A 19,481-nucleotide genomic window follows, 5' to 3' on the forward strand; every position below is an offset into this window, starting at 1 on the left:
CAGAAGCCAAAGCAAGTCTGGCAAAAAAGCAAACCCCATAATTAACACGTTGACAAAGAATAACAAGGAACTTTGGCTCAGGAAGAGGCCATTCGGTCCATCATGACTGCACTGCACAAGCACCAAATACATCCGCACATACGTTATATACAAGTCCTGCCGAATATCCCTGTACCTCTCTATCTCCAGTGCTTCGAGGAAACCATCTAATTCCAATATAAACCTTTCGACTCTTTCTGCTACCACTACCTCCCGGGAGACCATCCCATGCATTTACTACTCTCTGAGTGAAAGACCCTTTGCCTTACTACTACCCTAACTCTCCTCTTCTACACTGTAAAACTGTGCCCGCTGGTCTTGTCACTTGACTATTCTGCTGAAAAACTCTTCTGCCCTTATTTTATTGATACGCTTCATTTATCGTCAATATGTCGATGAGATCCTCTCATAATCACTTCCTGTTTAATGTATAAAGTCCTTCAGCCACACCTCGTAGTTAAGTGTAGCTAGCCCTGAAACCAATCGAGTATCCCTACACTGTACCCTGTCTTTGGCAGCTATCCTCTACTGCAGATGTGGTGACCAAAACTGTACACAATAGTCAAGGTTAGGCCTTATGCAGTGTGCACCACTTCTTTCTAATTAGAATTTATCCCCCTACGAATAGTCAGGTTCACCATGTTTCTTCGTTCAAATTTTTTGGAGATTAGCAAAACTATACATTTTTGGAATATTCAGAGCATGAGGAATCCAAAACTTAATGTTGGCATTTGCGTACACACCTTTGCGAAAATGACCCTCAGGACAGTGATGAAGATCTGTAAAAGCATATTCCTGAACGGTATAGACCTCGTAGATCCTGTGTATAGGACTTATAGTTCAATCTGATACTAACAAGGCTGCTTTCTTGCTTTATAAACCCAAACCTATAACTTCAAAGGACTTGCACTATCATGTATTATGTAATACAGTTATATCACAAATATAAAGACAATGGTTTTCAATTACCTTTGTTTGTTGCTTTGGTCCGGTTCCTCGGGCGAGTGAGGCGTGCTTCGAGCTCTCCACGGCATCGAAGTTTGAGTGTTTTCCCATTCTTGTCTTTGTCAAATTTCCACTGGTTATTTTGCTGTGTACGTGTTATTGTGTGTTTCTAGTTGGTGTTGGTTTGTGGTTCGTGCAAACTTGTGTGTAGTTAATCGTTTTCTGAGTCGTACCTCGTGCGCGGCCTGGTAACTTGGGGCTTCCCTCCCCCGTCGGTGTTTTGTCGGTTTGGGTTATTTCCTTCGGTGTATTGCTTGTTTCTTTTATTTTGTTTTCTCCCCCTCACCTCACCTCCCTAGACAAATAATTCTATATTGATTCTTTCTCTCCTCCCGGACACGTGCTTGTTCGCTCTCCTCCTCGTCTCGGCTTGTGCCCCGCCCCCTGTATCTCGTTTTCTTCCGCCTCTGCTCCTTCTTTCTCAAATCCACGTTCTCGCTTGGAGACTTTTCCCGGATTGTTTTTTCATCGTTCTGTTTGGATATTGTTGGAATATGTTTAAACCGCAGCCGTGATGCTGACGCCCCCCCCCCCCCCCCCCCCAGAATTTACAAGTTTTAAACGTTTCCCAGTGTGTACCCTGGTCAGAATAGGTACACCGTATCCCTGCGTGTCGTAAGAGACGACTAAGAGGGTTGGCGTCAGGAAGGGCATCCGGCCATAAAAAACATTGCCTCAAAAAGAGAACCATGACAATCACAAGTACATATGGGCAGGGTGCAGCCCGAAGTGGAGATCGGTTTCTGAGGTTTGGGACATGGAATGTGGGGACAATGACAGGGAGATCAGGAGAAGTGGTGGAAGTATTGGTCAGAAGAAGAGTGGACATATGTTGTATGCAAGAGACGAGATGGAAGGGAAGTGGTGTGAGAATGGTGAAGGGTAGGCAGGGACAGAAATACAAGTTTGTAGGGCAAGGGTGTCCAGAAGGCGTGAATGGTGTTGGTGTCCCGTTTTCTGAGGAGTTTGTAGACAGTGTGGTGAGTGTGATGAGAGTGAGTGAAAGGTTGATGATGGCGAAAATCATGATTGGAAAGCTCTTGGTGAACGTCATCTCGGGATATGCTCCGCAGGTTGGTCGAAGCGATGAAGAGAAGGACAAGTTCTGGTGTGCGATAGAGAAGCTGATGGAAAGCGTGAAAGATGAGGAAGTTGTTGTGGTGGGAGGAGACCTGAATGGACATGTGGGAAGGAGTATGGATGGTTTTGAGGGAGTTCATGGGGGTTACGGATATGGTGTGAGAAATGGAGAAGGTGAAAGGATTTTGGAGTTTGCTGATGGAGCTGATTTGTTGATTTGTAATACTCAGTTCCAGAAAGAGGACAATAAGCTTGTTACATACACGTCAGGTGGGTCGACGACAACCGTTGACTACCTGATGGTGCGTCGGCGAGATAGGGGGCACCTCCGGGACACAAAGGTGATCCCGGGGGAGGAGGCTGTTTCACAGCACCACTTGGTTGTCTGCGACATAAGGGTGAAAGGTGCGAGGAGAGCTCGGCGGGTGAAGTACCAACCGAGAATGAAGGTGTGGAGGTTGAAAGAGGTGACAGTAAGGGAGGCATTAAAAGAGAGGCTGAGTAGGGTAGAGGATGATGTGGTTGAGCTTGAAAGTAGTTGGATGTCAATGAAAGCTAGTCTGTTGGGAGCCGTTGGTGAGGTATGTGGATGGACAAAAGGACCACCGAGGCACTCGGAAACATGGTGGTGGGATGTTGAGGTTGGAAAGAGGATTGACGAGAAGAGGAAGAAGTTCAAAGAGTGGCAGAAGGCGAAGGGTACGGGAGCAGAAACAGCAGAGCATGAAAGTTATAAGGCAGCCAGGAAGGCTGCAAAGAAAGAGGTAGCAAAGGCGCAGGAGGCATGTCGGAAAATGTTCGGAGAACGCTTGGATTCGGAAGAGGGTCAGAAAGCAGTATTCAGGATTGCAAAGCAGATAGCGAAAGAGAGGTGTGATGTGATGGGGGTGAGTTGCTTGAAGGATGAAGTGGGACAAATCGTTGTCGACCCAGATGGAATTAAAGGAAGATGGAAAAGATATATGGAAATGCTGTTGAATACAGAGAATGAATGGGATGGCAACATAGAGAGTAACCCAGTTTTAGGACCGGCAGAGAAGATAACTGAGAAGGAAGTTGAGGAAGCGATAAAAGCAATGAAGAGTGGAAAAGCGGGAGGGCCGACGGGAGTTGTGGGAGATATGTTGAAGGCAGCAGGAAGTTGGGGTGTGAAGAGAATGACAGAGATCTGTAATCTGGTGGTGAAAGAAGGCCGCATTCCAGTGGATTGGGAACTGAGTACCCTCGTCCCTCTATACAAGGGGAAAGGTGACCCTCTGGAGTGTGGCTCGTACCGAGCGATAAAGTTATTGGAGCATGGAATGAAGGTATTGGAAAGGGTGTTGGAGAGGAGGATAAGGAAGAAAGTGAAGATCGACGAAATGCAGTTTGGATTTATGCCAGGAAGAGGAACGACAGATGCGCTTTTCATTGTGAGGCAGTTGCAGGAGAAGTACATGGATAAGAGGAAGAAGTTGTTTTTTGGGTTTGTTGATCTGGAGAAAGCATTCGATAGGGTTCCACGCAAAGTATTGACATGGGCATTGAGGAAGTTAGGAGTGGAGGAATGGTTGATCAGAGTAGTGATGGCAATGTACAAAAGAGCACGCACAGCTGTAAGGACGAAGGACGGGAACAGTGGTGAGTTTGAGGTGAAGGTGGGAGTGCATCAGGGGTCGGTACTAAGTCCACTACTATTTGTAGCTGTGATGGAGGTGCTGGCTCAGACCGTAAAGGAGGGTTTACCGTAGGAGTTGTTGTATGCAGATGATCTGGTGTTGATTGCGGAAAGTATGGATGGACTGAAGGAAAAGATGAACAAGTGGAAGGAATGTATGGAGACAAAAGGTCTGAAGGTGAATATCGGAAAGACAAAGGTGATGGCAAGTGGTAAAGCATGTGGTGAGGTGGAAAGAACTGGGAAGTGGCCGTGTGCTGTGTGCAGGAAGGGTGTCGGAGTGAACTCCATTCAATGTACAATGTGTGCTGAGTGGGTTCATCAAAAATGTAGTGGTCTGAGAGGGTCATTAACCAGTGTGGCAGCTACATTCAAATGTAAGGTGTGCACAGAGGGAGCTGCAGATGGAGGAAATGTTGAGTTGGATCTTGGAGACGGCGTGAAGCTGGAAGGTGTGAAAACATTTTGCTACCTCGGAGACATGCTGAATGGAGAAGGTGGATCAGACTCGGCAACGGTTGCTCGAGTGAGATGTGCATGGAAGAAGTTTCGGGAACTGAGTGGCGTGCTGATGAGGAGGAGAGTGTCGCTGAAGCTGAAGGGAAAGGTGTATGCTGCATGTGTGAGAAGTGTTATGATTTATGGGAGCGAGACATGGGTAATGAACGTAGAGCAGCAACGAAGGCTGGAAAGGGTGGAAATGCGAATGGTTCGATGGATGTGCGGAGTATCGTTGAGAGAGAGGAAGACAAATGATGAATTGCGAAAGATGATGGGAATATTGCCTGTGATTGATGCTGTGAAGAGGAAGAGGTTGAAATGGTTTGGTCATGTATTGAGGAAGGATGAAAGTGACTGGTTGAGAAGAGTGATGGAAGTTAATGTAGAAGGAAGTAGAGGACGGGGAAGACCGAGAAAGACTTGGCTAAAGATGGTGGAAGAAGAAATGCGGGCAAGGGGGTTAACAAGGAGAGATGCAGAAAATAGGGCAAAATGGAGAAGATTGTCATGGGGACCGCAAGGCTAACCCCCGCTCTAGCAGGGAACATGGCCTTAAAATGCATGTTGTTGTTGTTGTTGTTGTTGTTGCTTTTCTATAATCCTGAGCACTATTTTGAGGCCTTTATTGGATTCCTTGACCCAGAAAACATAGGATTAGCATATTTAATTAAGTCTCTAGGTTGACTAGAAGCCGAGATAGTGCAAAATATGTATTTTATGGCGGCCATTTTGAAAATCCAAAATGGCGCCCATGCAGGTGTCTGTGCAAATGCCAACATTGATTTTCGGATTCTCCATGCTCTGATGATTCCAAAAATGTACAGGTTTGCTAATCCCAACATTTTGAACGAAATTATATTTGTTAACATAGTGAACCTGACTATCTTCATCCCTGTCCTGTGTCATTTTCGCAAAGGTGTCTACGCAAATGCCAACATTAATTTTTGCATTCCTCATGCTCTGAATATTCAAAAAAATGTATAGTTTTGCTAATCTCCAAAAAATTTGAACGAAATTATATTTGTTAATATAGTGAACCTGACTAGAATACAATGTATGAGCTTTACCAATAGCTACCTGCACTGTGCAGCTTACCCCCATATCCATTACCACCACGAGATCCTTACCTTGTATCACATGCTCCAAGACCGCCCATTGCATTATATAGTCCCTATTTTCATTAATCCTGGCCATATTACTCAACATCATTCGTGTGACGTTAACCGGCAAAAGTATACAACATGTGCTGCCATAAATCCCAGGAGTTTTCCAAAATCGCAAAAGCATTTGACATCAAATGGCCTGTATTTTCAATTCCAGTGGATTAATATGAAATTGTAAAATCACACCCGATTCGGCTGAGAAGAAAACAAGTCGAGAAAACCATCATGCCGACCCTGAAATCCGATGTGCAGAAATCCCTTGTGGATATTGCGAGAAACGCAGACATGATGTCAATGGCTTCTGGCCAATTAGGGGGGAATTCCTTAACGCATTGAACGATCTCTTACTGAGCATCAATTACGGGGTTATATTCGAGAGAAAAACGTTATGCAACAAACACGTAATAGCGAGGGAAAGCCTGTTGATTGAAGTCACAGTAAGATGGAGGCAAATCGCTCGAGATCCGCACAGACGAATCGACTCCATGTTTGGCCGGTTAGGAACGCCAGTGTGTCTCCATCAGAATACCGGTGGCAATTCCTTTCATCCATGTTAACAGCTGCGCATGCAAGCCTCAAGGGGACTGCACAAACATATAACGGAGCAATTCTAAATTTAGGACTACCTGCAACTATTGAAGGCATGTCTCATCAACGTCAACTCCAGAAGGAAATGTTTTTGTTCGATCGCGAAGAACTGGCATCTCAGTACAAACAAAACCTCAACTGAAACTCACCTTCATTTGCTTTGGGCCTGGCTTTCCGATTGGCCCAGGGAATCCCTGCAACACAAGGCATGTAGAGTTAAGGGACACGTTGTTGGGTGGAAGGGAAACTGCACAACTTCGCTCATGTTCTCCAAGAGAGCAAAAGTCCATTTTGGAAAATGCACCAAACAGATGGTTTTTCTTGTTTCGCTAGATGGAGTGGGAGGGATATTTGGCGAGGGAATTATGTTGCTTGGCAGTCATGACCGTGTCAAAACTAAACAGAGCACAAGCGAGGCTCTTATAGATGGGGATAATTAAATAACAAGATTTGCTTCCCCCTCTCCCCATCTCCCCAACCCCCTCTGTACAAATAATGACCGTCTAGGAAAAGAGCCGACAACACTCCAGACCCATATCAAAGTATTACAGCTTAATGACTCGAAAATACATTAAATCCACCATTTAACGTAATGATTCTGTGCTGCAGCAAGAGTGTGTTGCTTCTTGAAGCAACGATGGTGATCACAGCATGGGCCACCAGAAGCCGCTGGACCAGGAAGCTGTTTTTGCTGAACGCAGCACAGTAGCAGCATCACTGTCGTGTACCACAAATACATGTAACAGATTTACATTAACCAAATATTGTATGTTTACCTGAAATAAGTTAGTCTTGTGGAGTTAAAGAGATATATGATGGATAAGTAAACTAGAATGGCACTAGGTAGAGTGCATAACTCCACCAGGGTGAACAGTTTACGTTTTGTATCCCACTGATTGGCTGGATTTGCATCCGGATCTTAACCAAAATCGAATTAGCTTGTTTTTATCGCCTACCCAAATCATCGACCAAGTTTTATCATAATCCGTGCACAACTTTGAAATATCATGCTATATATATTTTTGGCCCCATCTCTTAATGGTGAAGAATCACTTAAAAATTAAGAAATTCTCGGATACGGATCTAGATCTTCACCAAAATCTTATCAATTTGTCCTTGTCACACACCCAAGCTGTCCACCAAATTTCGTCGAAAGCCGTCCATAACTTCTTGAGACATAATGTGATGTATCGTTTTTGGCCCTATCTCCCAATGGTGGAGCCTACCCAAATCATCGAAATCACCGTCGAAATCATCGAAATCATCAAATCCCCTCCCCTCCCCCCTACCCCCCCCCTCCCCTCCCCCTCCCCTCTCTTCCCCTCCCCCCACTCCCCTCCCCCCATTCCCCTCCCCCCCTCTCCTCCCCTCCCCCCTCTCCTCCCCTCCCCCCCGTTCCCCTCCCCTCCCCCCACTCCCCTCCCCCCATCCCCCATCCCCCTCTCCCCTCCACATCCCCTCTCCACATCCCACATCCCCTCTCCCCTCCCCCCCCCCACAGCCCTCTCCCTCCCACAGATCTCTCGATGTCCCTGCTCTCAAATGTTGTTTGTGTCCTTCCCCCTCTCTCCCCATCTTGTCTACCGCTCCCCATGTTATGTTTTATGTGTCGGTTTGTCTTTCTGTGTGATTAATGTTAGCTCTTTCACGAGCCTCGATCTTGTATACAAAAAAAAAAATCATCGAAATCACCGTGAAATTCTAGCATCCGGATCCGGATCTGGATCTTCACCAAAATCGAATCGAGTCGTCCTTGTCACACACCCAAGATGTCCACCAAATTTCGTCCAAAGCCATCCATAACTTCTTGAGATATAATGTGATGTATCGTTTTTGGCCCTATCTCCCAATGGTGGAGCATCACCATGAATTCTAGTATCCGGATCCGGATCTGGATCTTCACCAAAATAGAATCGAGTCGTCCTTGTGACACACCCAAGATGTCCACCAAATTTCGTCCAAAGCCGTCCATAACTTCTTGAGATATAATGTGATGTATCGTTTTTGGCCCTATCTCCCAATGGTGGAGCATCACCATGAATTCTAGTATCCGGATCCGGATCTGGATCTTCACCAAAATCGAATCGAGTCGTCCTTGTGACACACCCAACCTGCCCACCAAGTTTAATCCCAATCTATACATAACTTTTTGAGATATCCGACTCTCAGACAAACACACCAGGGGTTAAAAATAATGTTTATCCACCTTTGGTGGCGGAGCTAATGAACTTTTCATTTTGCAAACTGCCTTTTGAATAAAGAACATCTCTATTTCTACTGCATGGAAAATTAAACAAAACACAAAACATTTCAATCCGAAAATGCCTTTTTTGAACCACTGAACATCTTCAAACCACAAACCTCCTACCCCCTTCCAACGTAAGACCTATCATTTTCAGCACCTGTCTTCCAGGAAAACCCTGCTTTCCTCGGCTTCCGGGTTCTCCGACGAGGCCCTGCCGAAGAGTAAAAAGACAAGAAATGGAAATCAGGCTGAGGTGTATCACCGAGAGGTCATACCGAGGTGCACTTTTGCAGAAAAAGGAGGAATGTGTAGACTGTGGTAGTACTGGATGGAACGTCACAGCAGGTACTGATTGTGCATCTTAACTACAGAGCATGCTATTCTTTACGACAGTGAAGCCAAATGTTCCATTTACGTTTGTCCCACATTCTCCCCTCATAATTCACCTCACGACTTTTTAATTCACTCGTGTTCTACGCCTGCATAGGAAGGCAACTTCAATTCTTAATTTTTGTTTTTATCTCCATTGTTCATTGACTTGAATGCAAACTTACCTGACTTCCAGGAACTCCACGAGGACCGGGAAATCCTTTGTGTCCCTGATAGACAAATGGGGGGTAGAATATGACACAGCTATTAGCACAGAGTTGTAGTTATTTGTATGGAGATGTGTAGTTATTTGTATGGAGATGTGTAGTTATTTGTATGGAGATGTGTAGTTATTTGTATGGAGATGTGTAGTTATTTGTATGGAGATGTGTAGTTATTTGTATGGAGATGTGTATTTATTTTATGGAGATGTGTAGTTATTTGTATGGAGATGTGTAGTTATTTGTATGGAGATGTGTAGTTATTTGTATGGAGATGTGTAGTTATTTGTATGGAGATGTGTAGTTATTTGTATGGAGATGTGTAGTTATTTGTATGGAGATGTGTAGTTATTTGTATGGAGATGTGTAGTTATTTGTATGGAGATGTGTAGTTATTTGTATGGAGATGTGTAGTTATTTGTATGGAGATGTGTAGTTATTTGTATGGAGATGTGTAGTTATTTGTATGGAGATGTGTAGTTATTTGTATGGAGATGTGTAGTTATTTGTATGGAGATGTGTAGTTATTTGTATGGAGATGTGTAGTTATTTGTATGGAGATGTGTAGTTATTTGTATGGAGATGTGTAGTTATTTGTATGGAGATGTGTAGTTATTTGTATACAGCACCGCTTCCCTGGAGTGGTGGTTATTTGTACAGAGGTTTGGTGGTGGTGGTGGTGGTTGCGGATTCCTACCTGCTCTTTGACAAAGTATTGTGGCGTCCGTAGCAAGTAGTGAATACCTAAGAACTAATAAGTTCTAATAAGAACTAGTAATTAATAATACTACTCCTAATAATAATAATAATAATAATCATCATAAGTAGGAAGAAGTAACTAATAAAAACTAGTGAAGTAGCAAGTCGTGAATGTTACTACTACCGAAGAACTAATCTTGAACAGGTCACCATTCTGTCACATGAGTGTGGCAATCGAGCCGCTGCACTCCAAAGAGAGCTTTGGACATTTATAAAGTGAAAATTTGTATTCAGAGCTGTGGTTATTTGTACAATGTGGTTATCCATATCATACTCTTTTTTCAAATAGCTAGTGGTTATTTGCATGGAGAGATGTGGTTAGTCACATATTTGAACTCTACAATGGGTCATCCTCCAAAAAAAGTATTTTCTGCAGCAGAGAAAGCGCACAAAACACCAAATAACTTTCATCTGTACACAAGACTCAATATGCAAACATGACACTACTCAAGTAGGAACTGCTCTCACTGCGATATAACTAGTTTCGGCTAATAGGATAGCTCAGAGGTGGCCTACCTACCTTTGAGCTGTCTTATCGGAGTTCGAGTCTCGACCCGACTATAAACCGTCAGATTGGTGCTTCGCAGGCAAGGTATTGCATAAATGTGTGCGCCATCCCTTGAATGGATATTGAGCCGGGTGTCCCATCTGCTAGCATTTAATTGGTGGATGTTGAAGATCCAACGGTGTCTTTTGATGAGAAGTTGGTGAGTTTGTGCTGGCATCCTGAACAAATTACAAATTCCTGCCCTCGTGTGCAGCAGCAACAGCTGTGCCTCAGTGGTGATGCAACCAGCAGGAGGACTCCGTGAGCGAATCTTGTTCCAATATGCAATCGGAAATGAGGCCTTCAATATACATATGTTTACTAAAACTTTTTGCACTTTAAAAATGAACAATCACCCTTATTACCTCTGCCACCAAAGGTGGACAGAGGTTATATTTTCACCCATGTCTGTTTGTCTGTCTGTGTGCAGGATATCTCAAAGTTATGGATGGATTAGGACAATTGCGTGGAAAGGTTGGGTGTGTGACAAGGGTGATTTATTTCGATTTTGGTGAAGATCCGGATCCAAATTTGCGAATTTTAAGTAATTCTTCACCATTGATTGACAGGGCCAAAATTATATGTAGTCTATATGGACGGATTCGGACGAAACTTCAGGGACAGCTAGGTTGGGTGTACGACAAGGTTAAATATATTCGATTTTGGTGAAGATCCATGTTCCAGAATGATTAAATTGATTCTTCACCATTAAGAGATAAGGCCAAAAACGATATATAGCATGATATCTCAAAAATATATGGATGGATTCAGACGAAACTTGGAGGATGAGTTGGGTAGGTGAGAAGAACAATCAAATTTCATTGTGGTTTAGGTCTGGATGCAAATCTGACCTATCAGTGGGATAAAAAAAAAAGTAAATTGTTTTGCCTGGTGGACGTGGTATTTGCTCCACAAGTGCCATTCCAGTTTTTCCTGATTTTTTTTATCAGTGGGATAAAAAAATGTAAACTGTTTTGCCTGGCGGAGGAGGTATTTGCTCTCCCAGTGCCATTCCAGTTTTTCCTGATTTTTTTTATCAGTGGGATAAAAAATGTAAACTGTTTTGCCTGGCGGAGGAGGTATTTCCTCTCCGAGTGCCATTCCAGTTTTTCCTGATTTTTTTTTATCAGTGAGATAAAAAATGTAAACTGTTTTGCCTGGCGGAGGAGGTATTTGCTCTCCGAGTGCCATTCCAGTTTTTCCTGATTTTTTTTATCAGTGGGATAAAAAAATGTAAACTGTTTTGCCTGGCAGAGGAGGTATTTGCTGTACAAGTGCCATTCCAGTTTTTCCTGATTTTTTTTATCAGTAGGATAAAAAAAGTTAAACTGCTTAGCCTGGCGGAGGAGGTATTTGTTCTACGAGTGCCATTCTAGTTTTTCAACTGTGATGTGAGGCCAAGGATTTACTGATGATCGAAGGCTTTCATAGGCCAATGTGGCCAGCTGTCAAACTGGAATCATAACTACTGTCAGACGTGGCGATTAGACAGAATCACAAATATCAGGTGTTGCTCATAAACGTGGTGTATTCTACACGATGGGACAATTTCATTGCAATTCTCATATTAGATTCTGATATTGATTAAGTTTTGCTTCCAATCCCACTTTCTCGCTTATTTGAAGAGACATTTATTTTATGTGGTGATTATTCTTACGGTTGCAAATGACTCTTGCTGTTCCAGAGTTTATGAAGCATAATCAGTTAACCGAACATCGTCTTTGATCTCTTACCGGGTCTCATGCCAATGCACGATGCAGTCTAAAAACTGCACGAGCGAGTTGAGTAAGGGAACCAGGCCAGCACTAGTCCATTGGCCAACAACGTGCTTTGTATATACATGTACTTTCTAAAATAAATGAATGAATGATCGTTTTAAGGCCATTTTCCTCGCTAGAGCAGGGGTTAGCCTTGCGGGCCCCATGACAATCACGGTTCCCTGTTTGAGGCAATGTTTTTATTGCCGGATGCCCTTCCTGACGCCAATCCTTGGTCACGCTCTTACGATGCGCAGGGATACGGCGTACCTATTCTAAATCGGGGTACACACCGTGATCATACACATATACTTTGTATATACAACATATTCAGCTTAGCAAGAGGCTGGCCTCGATTTTGCTGAACTATAAATAAATGCATTATAATTCTGGAAAGCACTTGGTAAAAGGTGGTGGATGAAGGTTCTAAAGATATATCATATAAGGTAAAAGTGTGGATTTGACCTCTGCCATTTCCCATACACACCGCATGGTCAAAAGTATGTAGGCACCCCTTCTAATTGGTGGATTTGGCTGTTTCCGCCACACCCATTGCTGAAAGGTATATAAAATCAAGCACACAGCCATGCAATCTCCATAGACAAACATTGGTCATAGAATATGGGCCGTACTGAAAAGCTCAGTGACTTTCAACGTGGCACCGTCATTGGATGCCACCTTTCCAACAAGCCAGTTCGTCAAATTTCTGCCGTGCTAGACTTGCCCCGGTCAACTGTAAGTGCTGTTATTGTGAAGTGGAAACGTCTAGGAGCAACAACAGCTCAGCCGCGAAGTGGCAGACCACACAAGCTCACAGAACAGGACCGCCGAGTGCTGAAGCACGTAAAAATCGTCTGTGCTTGGTTGCAACACTCACTACCGAGTTCCCAACTGCCTCATGAAGCAACGTCAGCACAACAACTGTTCGTCGGGAGCTTCATGATATGTGTTTCTATGGTCGAGCAGCCGCACACAAGTCTAAGATCACCATGCGCAATACCAAGCGTCGGCTGGAGTGGTGTAAAGCTCACCACCATTGGACTCTGGAGCAGTGGAAACGCGTTCTGTGGAGTGATGAATCTCGCTTCACCATCCGGACGGATGAATCTGGGTTTGGCGGATGCCAGGAGAACGCTACCTGCCCGGATGCATAATGCCAACTGTAAAGTTTGGTGGAGGAGGAATAATGAATGGTCTGGGGCTGTTTTTCATGGTTCGGGCTTGGCCCCTTAGTTCAGGTGAAGGGAAATCTTAACACTACAGCATACAATTGCATTCTAGACGATTGTGTGCTTCCAACTTTGTGGCAACAGTTTGGGGAAGGCCCTTTCCTGGTTCAGCATGACAATGCCCCTGTGCACAAAGCGAGGTCCATAGAGAAATGGTTTGTCGAGATCGGTGTGGAAGAACTTGACTGGCCTGCACAGAGCCCTGACCGCAACCCCATCAAACATCTTTGTGGAAAGCCTCCTTCCAAACATCTAGTGGAAAGCCTTCCCAGAAGAGTGGAGTCTGTTATAGCAGCAAAGGGGGGACCAACTCCATATTAATGCCCATTATTTTGGAATGAGATGTTCGACGAGCACATATGGGTATGATATTCGGGTCTCCACATACTTTCGGCCATGTGGTGTATGTTCTCTAGTTTATACCCAACTAGAAGGACCCGCTCCCAATGGGAGCGGCCAGGGGGGTTATGCTATTATCCTTATTCAAACATGTAATTCAAAATAACTCTCCAAAGTATCTCTTGCTGCATAATTCAAAACACCTAACTGCACTGGAAAGCGTGGGGACAGGAATGGTGTACCGTAAAGGGTTGGGACTTGTAATACACTCTCCCACCTGGAGCGGAGCTACATGATACACATTTACATAGAGAATTCGCTTCTTCTCCCCCAGACACCCCCCCAGACCACCGGCAAAGATAAAAACACCCCTATCAACGAATTGGGATCATGCTCATTAAGTAGTAAGTCTGGATGTTGGGATATGTAGTAAGTCTGGATGTAATCGGCCCAGAACTGTAGGAGGAGTAGCGCGCCAAACACACACCGGTCCATCAATTATAGTAAGGAGTCCTCAACTCTCTTGCCCTATCCTCTTATTAATCTATTTTTCTTCCCCCCACATCATGCTTTTATCAAACGTATTCTTCTTAATTTTCCCACCTAGAATCCTCCTTCTTTTGCTTTGTCCCAGATAAGTTGGTGGCCAAGTGGCGACAACAATGAACTTATATCCCAAAGGTTGTGGGTTCAAATCTAGCTTTAGGATAGCAGGACTGAGATTCTCTGCTTTTGGAAACTCATAGGCTCTTGTGAAAGCTTCCGCGTCACTATTGGGTCGTTAGTAACACGCTCATCTGGCTTATTAATAACCTTCATAGATGTGGTCATTTGCATGCCCCATTTGCATCTGGTCACAAGTGATGCCAGCCCACAAAGTGGTGGATTCTTAATGTCCTCAGGGCAACTTTGGATGGACATCAAAATATTACGTGTGGTCATTTGCATGCCCCATCTGCATCTGGTCACATGTGATGCCAGCCCACAAAGTGGTCGATTCTTAATGTCCTCAGGACAACTTTGGATGGACATCAAAATATTACGTGTGAAAAGGTGGTGTCCTCAAAAATCCCTCAACCAAAGAAAAAGTAAAAGTGCAATACAGTGTGTCGAAGACCTTGTCTCTGATACAAGAACCTGAGTTGAGGTTGTGTGTCATTCCCCCTCCCTTCACCTCACCCTCACCCCATGTGAGATAACAAAAAGAAAAGCAAAATCGCGAATTAGTACAGAAATTGATCAAAATGGTACTCTACATTGCACTGTATATCCGATGGCTCCGAATGGAAAAAATGCTTGGTGCTCTTCACAAAGAGGTTCAGTGCATGGGAATTATCACATGGCTGGGAATAAGTGGAGCACTTCAAGACTCATCTTGTGTTCCATGTGCTGGACAACCGGTGGTTAAATAGTGTGGTTAAATTAATCTGCTTGCCAGATATCAATGGTAATCAGTCTGCCAATTGAAGTTTATCCTAGGATATGATTGAAGTTAACCCTAGAATATCATGGACTGGTCAGTTATCAGTGTCTCCATTAAATATCAGCACTTAGCACAATTTTTTCGAGTTTTGCCGGTGTTTCAAGTTTGAATCCCACTTCCTACATGGGCCATCTACATAACATTGTGATAATGATCATGATCATCATCGTCATCATGCTACAGGAAATGTGGTAGATTCCTGTAGTTCCCAGTATCTGCTTCAGCGAAACCTAACCCATGTACAATCATTTCGTTAAAGTCAAATATTTCCCCCCACCAGTGCTTGCGCAAGCTAATTAAAAAAAAAAAATAGCCCTGAGTGGGCTGATGGTCATCTGTTGAGGTTGTCGTTCAGACCTTTGCTGATTTTGGGGGACCCTTAGGGAGCCCCCTTGGACCCCTGGGAGGCCCCATGATCTGGAATCGAAAAATCTAAGACCAAACGATCCTGCAGTCCATTGAGAAGAAGGTCTCTATCGAGTTTCAGAGCAATCGGTTGGTAAATAAGGGAAGAGTAGGGATCTGGACAAAGTTTCATGGGAGTAACCCCTGCTGGGAGCCCCCATAATACGAAATCGAAAAATCGAAGCCTGGTCGAGCGATTGTGCAGGCCATCGAGTGGAAGGGCTCTATCGGGTTTCAAAACAATATGTTGGTAAATAAGGGAAGAGTAGAGATCCAATGTTTTGGGGTCCCCCCTGCTCTCAGAGCCCCCATGATCCAAAAACGAAAAAACGAAGCCTGAGCGATTTTGCAAGCCATCGAGTAGAGGGGCTGTATCAGTTTCAGAGCAATCAGTTAGTAAATAATTTGGGGGTTAACCCACCCCCACAACCCGAATTCGAAAAATTGAAGCCCACGTGATTTTGCGGGATACCGCCTTGTATTCATGTGTCAAGTTTCAGCGCAATCAGGCGGGTGATACGGGAGGAGTAGCAAAAATAGCAAAAAGTTAACGGACAGATGGATTGACGTCCAGACATCCGGATATCACGAACCAATTTATGAGATCATCTTTTCGAGAATCGAGATGGAACGACCTAATGACTGAACCGAGCAAGCTAACATAGACAGCATGCTATGGTAAACCGTTCCAGTTATCAATCACTTGACTGCTTAAGAACTTTTTTTTTTTTTTGTATACAGGATCGAGGCTCGTGAAAGAGCTAACATTTATCACACAAAAAATCAGACACACAAAACATATAATAAAGGGAGCGGTAGACAAGATGGGGAGAGAAGGGGAAGCACAAACACAACATTTTGGAGCAGGGACATCGGGAGATCTGTGAGAGGGAGAGAGCTTGAGGGGAGGAGGCGTGGGAAGGGGGGTGGGGGGGGGGTGGGAGAAGTATAAAACACAAGGACACTGCAAGGACTTCCAGGACAGAAGTTGGTATTTCAAAGAAGTGGATCTGGGGTGAAATTAGCGGGGGTAGAAAAGATCAAGGTTTTGGATGGGGGAAGATAAGAGCTTGATAAGATTAAGAAGATGAGATAAGAATTTTTTTTTTTTTAAATGTAGAAGGCTCCAGGCACAGACTATGTCATCCTCATCGAGGCCAGGCCAAATAAAAGAGCTGCATTGATAGAAAAGTATAGAAGGAGAGAATAGTCTAAGAGTTTTTGAGAAAGCAGAGAATCTGCTTTTTGAAAAGGGGAAGATCATAAGTGTTCAGAAAGACATGTGAAGGTAAAGAGTTCCAGAGTTTGGCAGTGGAGGGGGAGAAACAAACATCATAACGGCCCACCCTTGAGTTGCCAATGGCCACACAATAATCATGAGATGTAGTGGCTTGTCGAGTAATCCGTGGTCTCGCTAATGGTGGAGGTATACAGGCAGCAAGTTCTTGGGAGCAAAAACCGAAGTAATATCTGTAGAAAAGAGAAAGAGAGCCAACTTTGCGACGTAATTTGAGCGGGTCGAGTTTTGAGGTCAGATTGGGAGAGTTGATGAGTCGGATGACTTTGGATTCAATTCTGTCCAGTAAGTATGTGGAACTAGAACCTCCCCAGATGTGAGAGCAGTACCCTATACAATGACGAATCAATCCTTTATATAGTTGAAGCAACTCTTGAGAGGAGAAGAATCTTCGACATCTGAACAGGACTCCCAGTTTCTTCGAGGCAGATTTAGCTATTTGTGTAATGTGTGAATTCCAGGATAGATTTGAAGTTAGGGTAATACCTAGTAGGTTTATTGTATCACATTGTGTAATTGTGGAACTTTCAAAGGAGATTGGAGGGATGAGAGGAGTTTTGGAGAGAGATATGGGAAGAAATTGAGTTTTAGAAGCATTCAACTTAACCTGGTTACATTTGCCCCACTGGGAAATCTTGTCCAAATCCGAATTTAAAGAGGTGGTTGTAATAAAACGAGATGCAGATCGATTGAGGGAAGATGGGGCAGATGGGGAAAACATGGAGGAATGCAACGTTGAGTCATCAGCATATGAGTGCATTTGGTTATTTGTAGAAGAAAGGAGGTCATTGATAAAAAGAAGGAAGAGTGTTGGAGACAGAACAGAACCCTGAGGAACACCGCTGTTGATAGGGAAGGAGGGAGATGTTGAGCCATGGACAATTACAGAGATAGAGCGGTCAGAGAGAAAGCTCGATATGAGAGAGCAGAGTGAAGGAGGAAAGCTGAAAGAGGGAAGCTTGGATATCAGACCCCGATGCCAAACTCTGTCAAAGGCTTCTGAGATATCAAGGCCTACAACAAAGGATTCCCCAAAATCTCTCAGAGAAGAGGCCCAGACATTAAGAGGCCCAGACAAGACAGACTTGCTCCTAATTTCCAAGCAACTTCCTTTGAACAACTTCAGAGAGTGCCCCCTTGTAGTTGAATCGTGGCTTGGAGTGAAAAGGTGCTCCGGATTCAGTTTAATGTAAATGTTGAGGTTTTTGAACCACATTGCATACACGTTATAATAAGGGACATGCTCTGAACATGTGAAATAGCATTTAGAGGTTTCTCCAGATATCTCTCTACTGATATATCTTGTTAAGCCAAAAATAATTTCACAGGTTGCCACGACCTAAAGTGACCATTAGTTAAATAAAGAAATCCCCAACCCGTTTGCTCACTGAATAATTGGTGAGTGATAGTTAACCTCAAAGTTATTCCAACTGGGTTTGGTTTTTGAAGCAAAGAGAAACTTGACTACAAATCGCTGTCCTATTGCTTTGCAGACTAAAGCTTTTATCATAGATAAAGCTATTTTTGAAGGGGTTCATTAAGCATGCTGTCTATCCCATCTGCTTGCAGGTTGAACAGGAAAATAATCTCTGTTGTTTTTCCAGGAATCTCAGCACAAGCTCCTCCATGAAAAGAAGAATTACTTTTTGTTGTACATTCATCTGTATGAAAAACATTAACTATCTGAGCTGAAACAAATAGTGTTGATTTGAAATAAGTGAATGTGACACGAGTATAATTCAAAGTCAGACATATTCAAAAACGAACATTTATATTCCACATCTCCACTTTAGTAGATAAAATTGTTATAATGAAATATGCCAATGTGTACATGATAAGCCACTGCCTACTTGAGTCATTTATGTGAGCCATCGCTTATGTGAGGTCATGAGCCACTACGTATGTGAGCTTTCATCAATTTGAGCTACTGTCGACATGAGCCACAACCTTCTGTATGTGAGCCACAACCAATGTGAGCCACTGGCTATGTGAACTACCATGTGCACGGGCCGCTGTGAAGATGAGATATTCAAAGACGTTAATAGATGAACAACGATGGTCAAAGTGCTTGTGGGAATGACGATACACACTACCTTTTGACCTCGAGGACCGCAGGTGCCAGGAGGTCCAACAGTACCACGATATCCCTGGGGGTGGATGGCATCGATAAGGGAAGAGGTCGAGAGATGAAAGGTACATAAATAAAATTCGCATTGAGGAACTACAGTACACAATTCCTTGCCATCATTATTTTTGCCATTGTAATTCTTAAAAGTGACTGGAAGAACAAAAGGGGATAAAGTGGAAAGATTCCAGCACGGACGATACGAAAGGTAGAAATGCAATATGAAATCATCATCATCCACCTTTAGAGGCCATTTTTCCCCCGCAGAGCAGGGGTTGGTCCTTTTTCAGGTACTGTGGTCCCCTTTTGGAAGCAATGTTTTATGGTCGGATGCCCTTCCTGCCACCAACCCTGTTAGTCACCTCTTGCGACACACAGGGAATTATCAGTGAACTGGTACTCAATTTGCCGACCTCAGAAGGATGACAGGCTGAGTCAACCCCCCTGGCGTTAATTCAGTGATCGACCCAGATTCGAACCCAGGATCCTAGGATCCCAAGCCAGCACCCTAACCACTAAGCCAACACCAGGCTACAAATGCAATATGAAAAGCAAATAATAACTGATAACTTGTCTTAAATTAATTTATAGTTTAATTATAAGGAATAATAAACTTTATAAGCATTTCAAGCAAATGTAAAATGTAACAAGTGAACAAATTAATCGAATGAC

The 19,481-nt window shown here is 43.7% G+C and overlaps 1 protein-coding gene across 1 annotated transcript in view; it reads right to left on the reverse strand.

The window, feature by feature from the left end:
• LOC137438726 (uncharacterized) overlaps nt 1-19,481 on the reverse strand; it is a 230,457-nt gene that overhangs the window by 142,452 nt on the left and 68,524 nt on the right. The window contains exons 7-10 of the mRNA XM_068134015.2: nt 18,778-18,831; nt 8,833-8,877; nt 8,436-8,489; nt 6,183-6,227 (exon numbers count right to left, since the gene is read on the reverse strand). Coding sequence (XP_067990116.2) covers nt 6,183-6,227; nt 8,436-8,489; nt 8,833-8,877; nt 18,778-18,831 — 198 coding nt within the window. The remainder of the gene's footprint in view (nt 1-6,182; nt 6,228-8,435; nt 8,490-8,832; nt 8,878-18,777; nt 18,832-19,481) is intronic.

The sequence above is a fragment of the Myxine glutinosa genome, chromosome 13 (assembly GCF_964187855.1).
Source record: "Myxine glutinosa chromosome 13, kmMyxGlut1.1, whole genome shotgun sequence".
Classification (NCBI taxonomy): Eukaryota; Metazoa; Chordata; class Myxini; order Myxiniformes; family Myxinidae; genus Myxine; species Myxine glutinosa.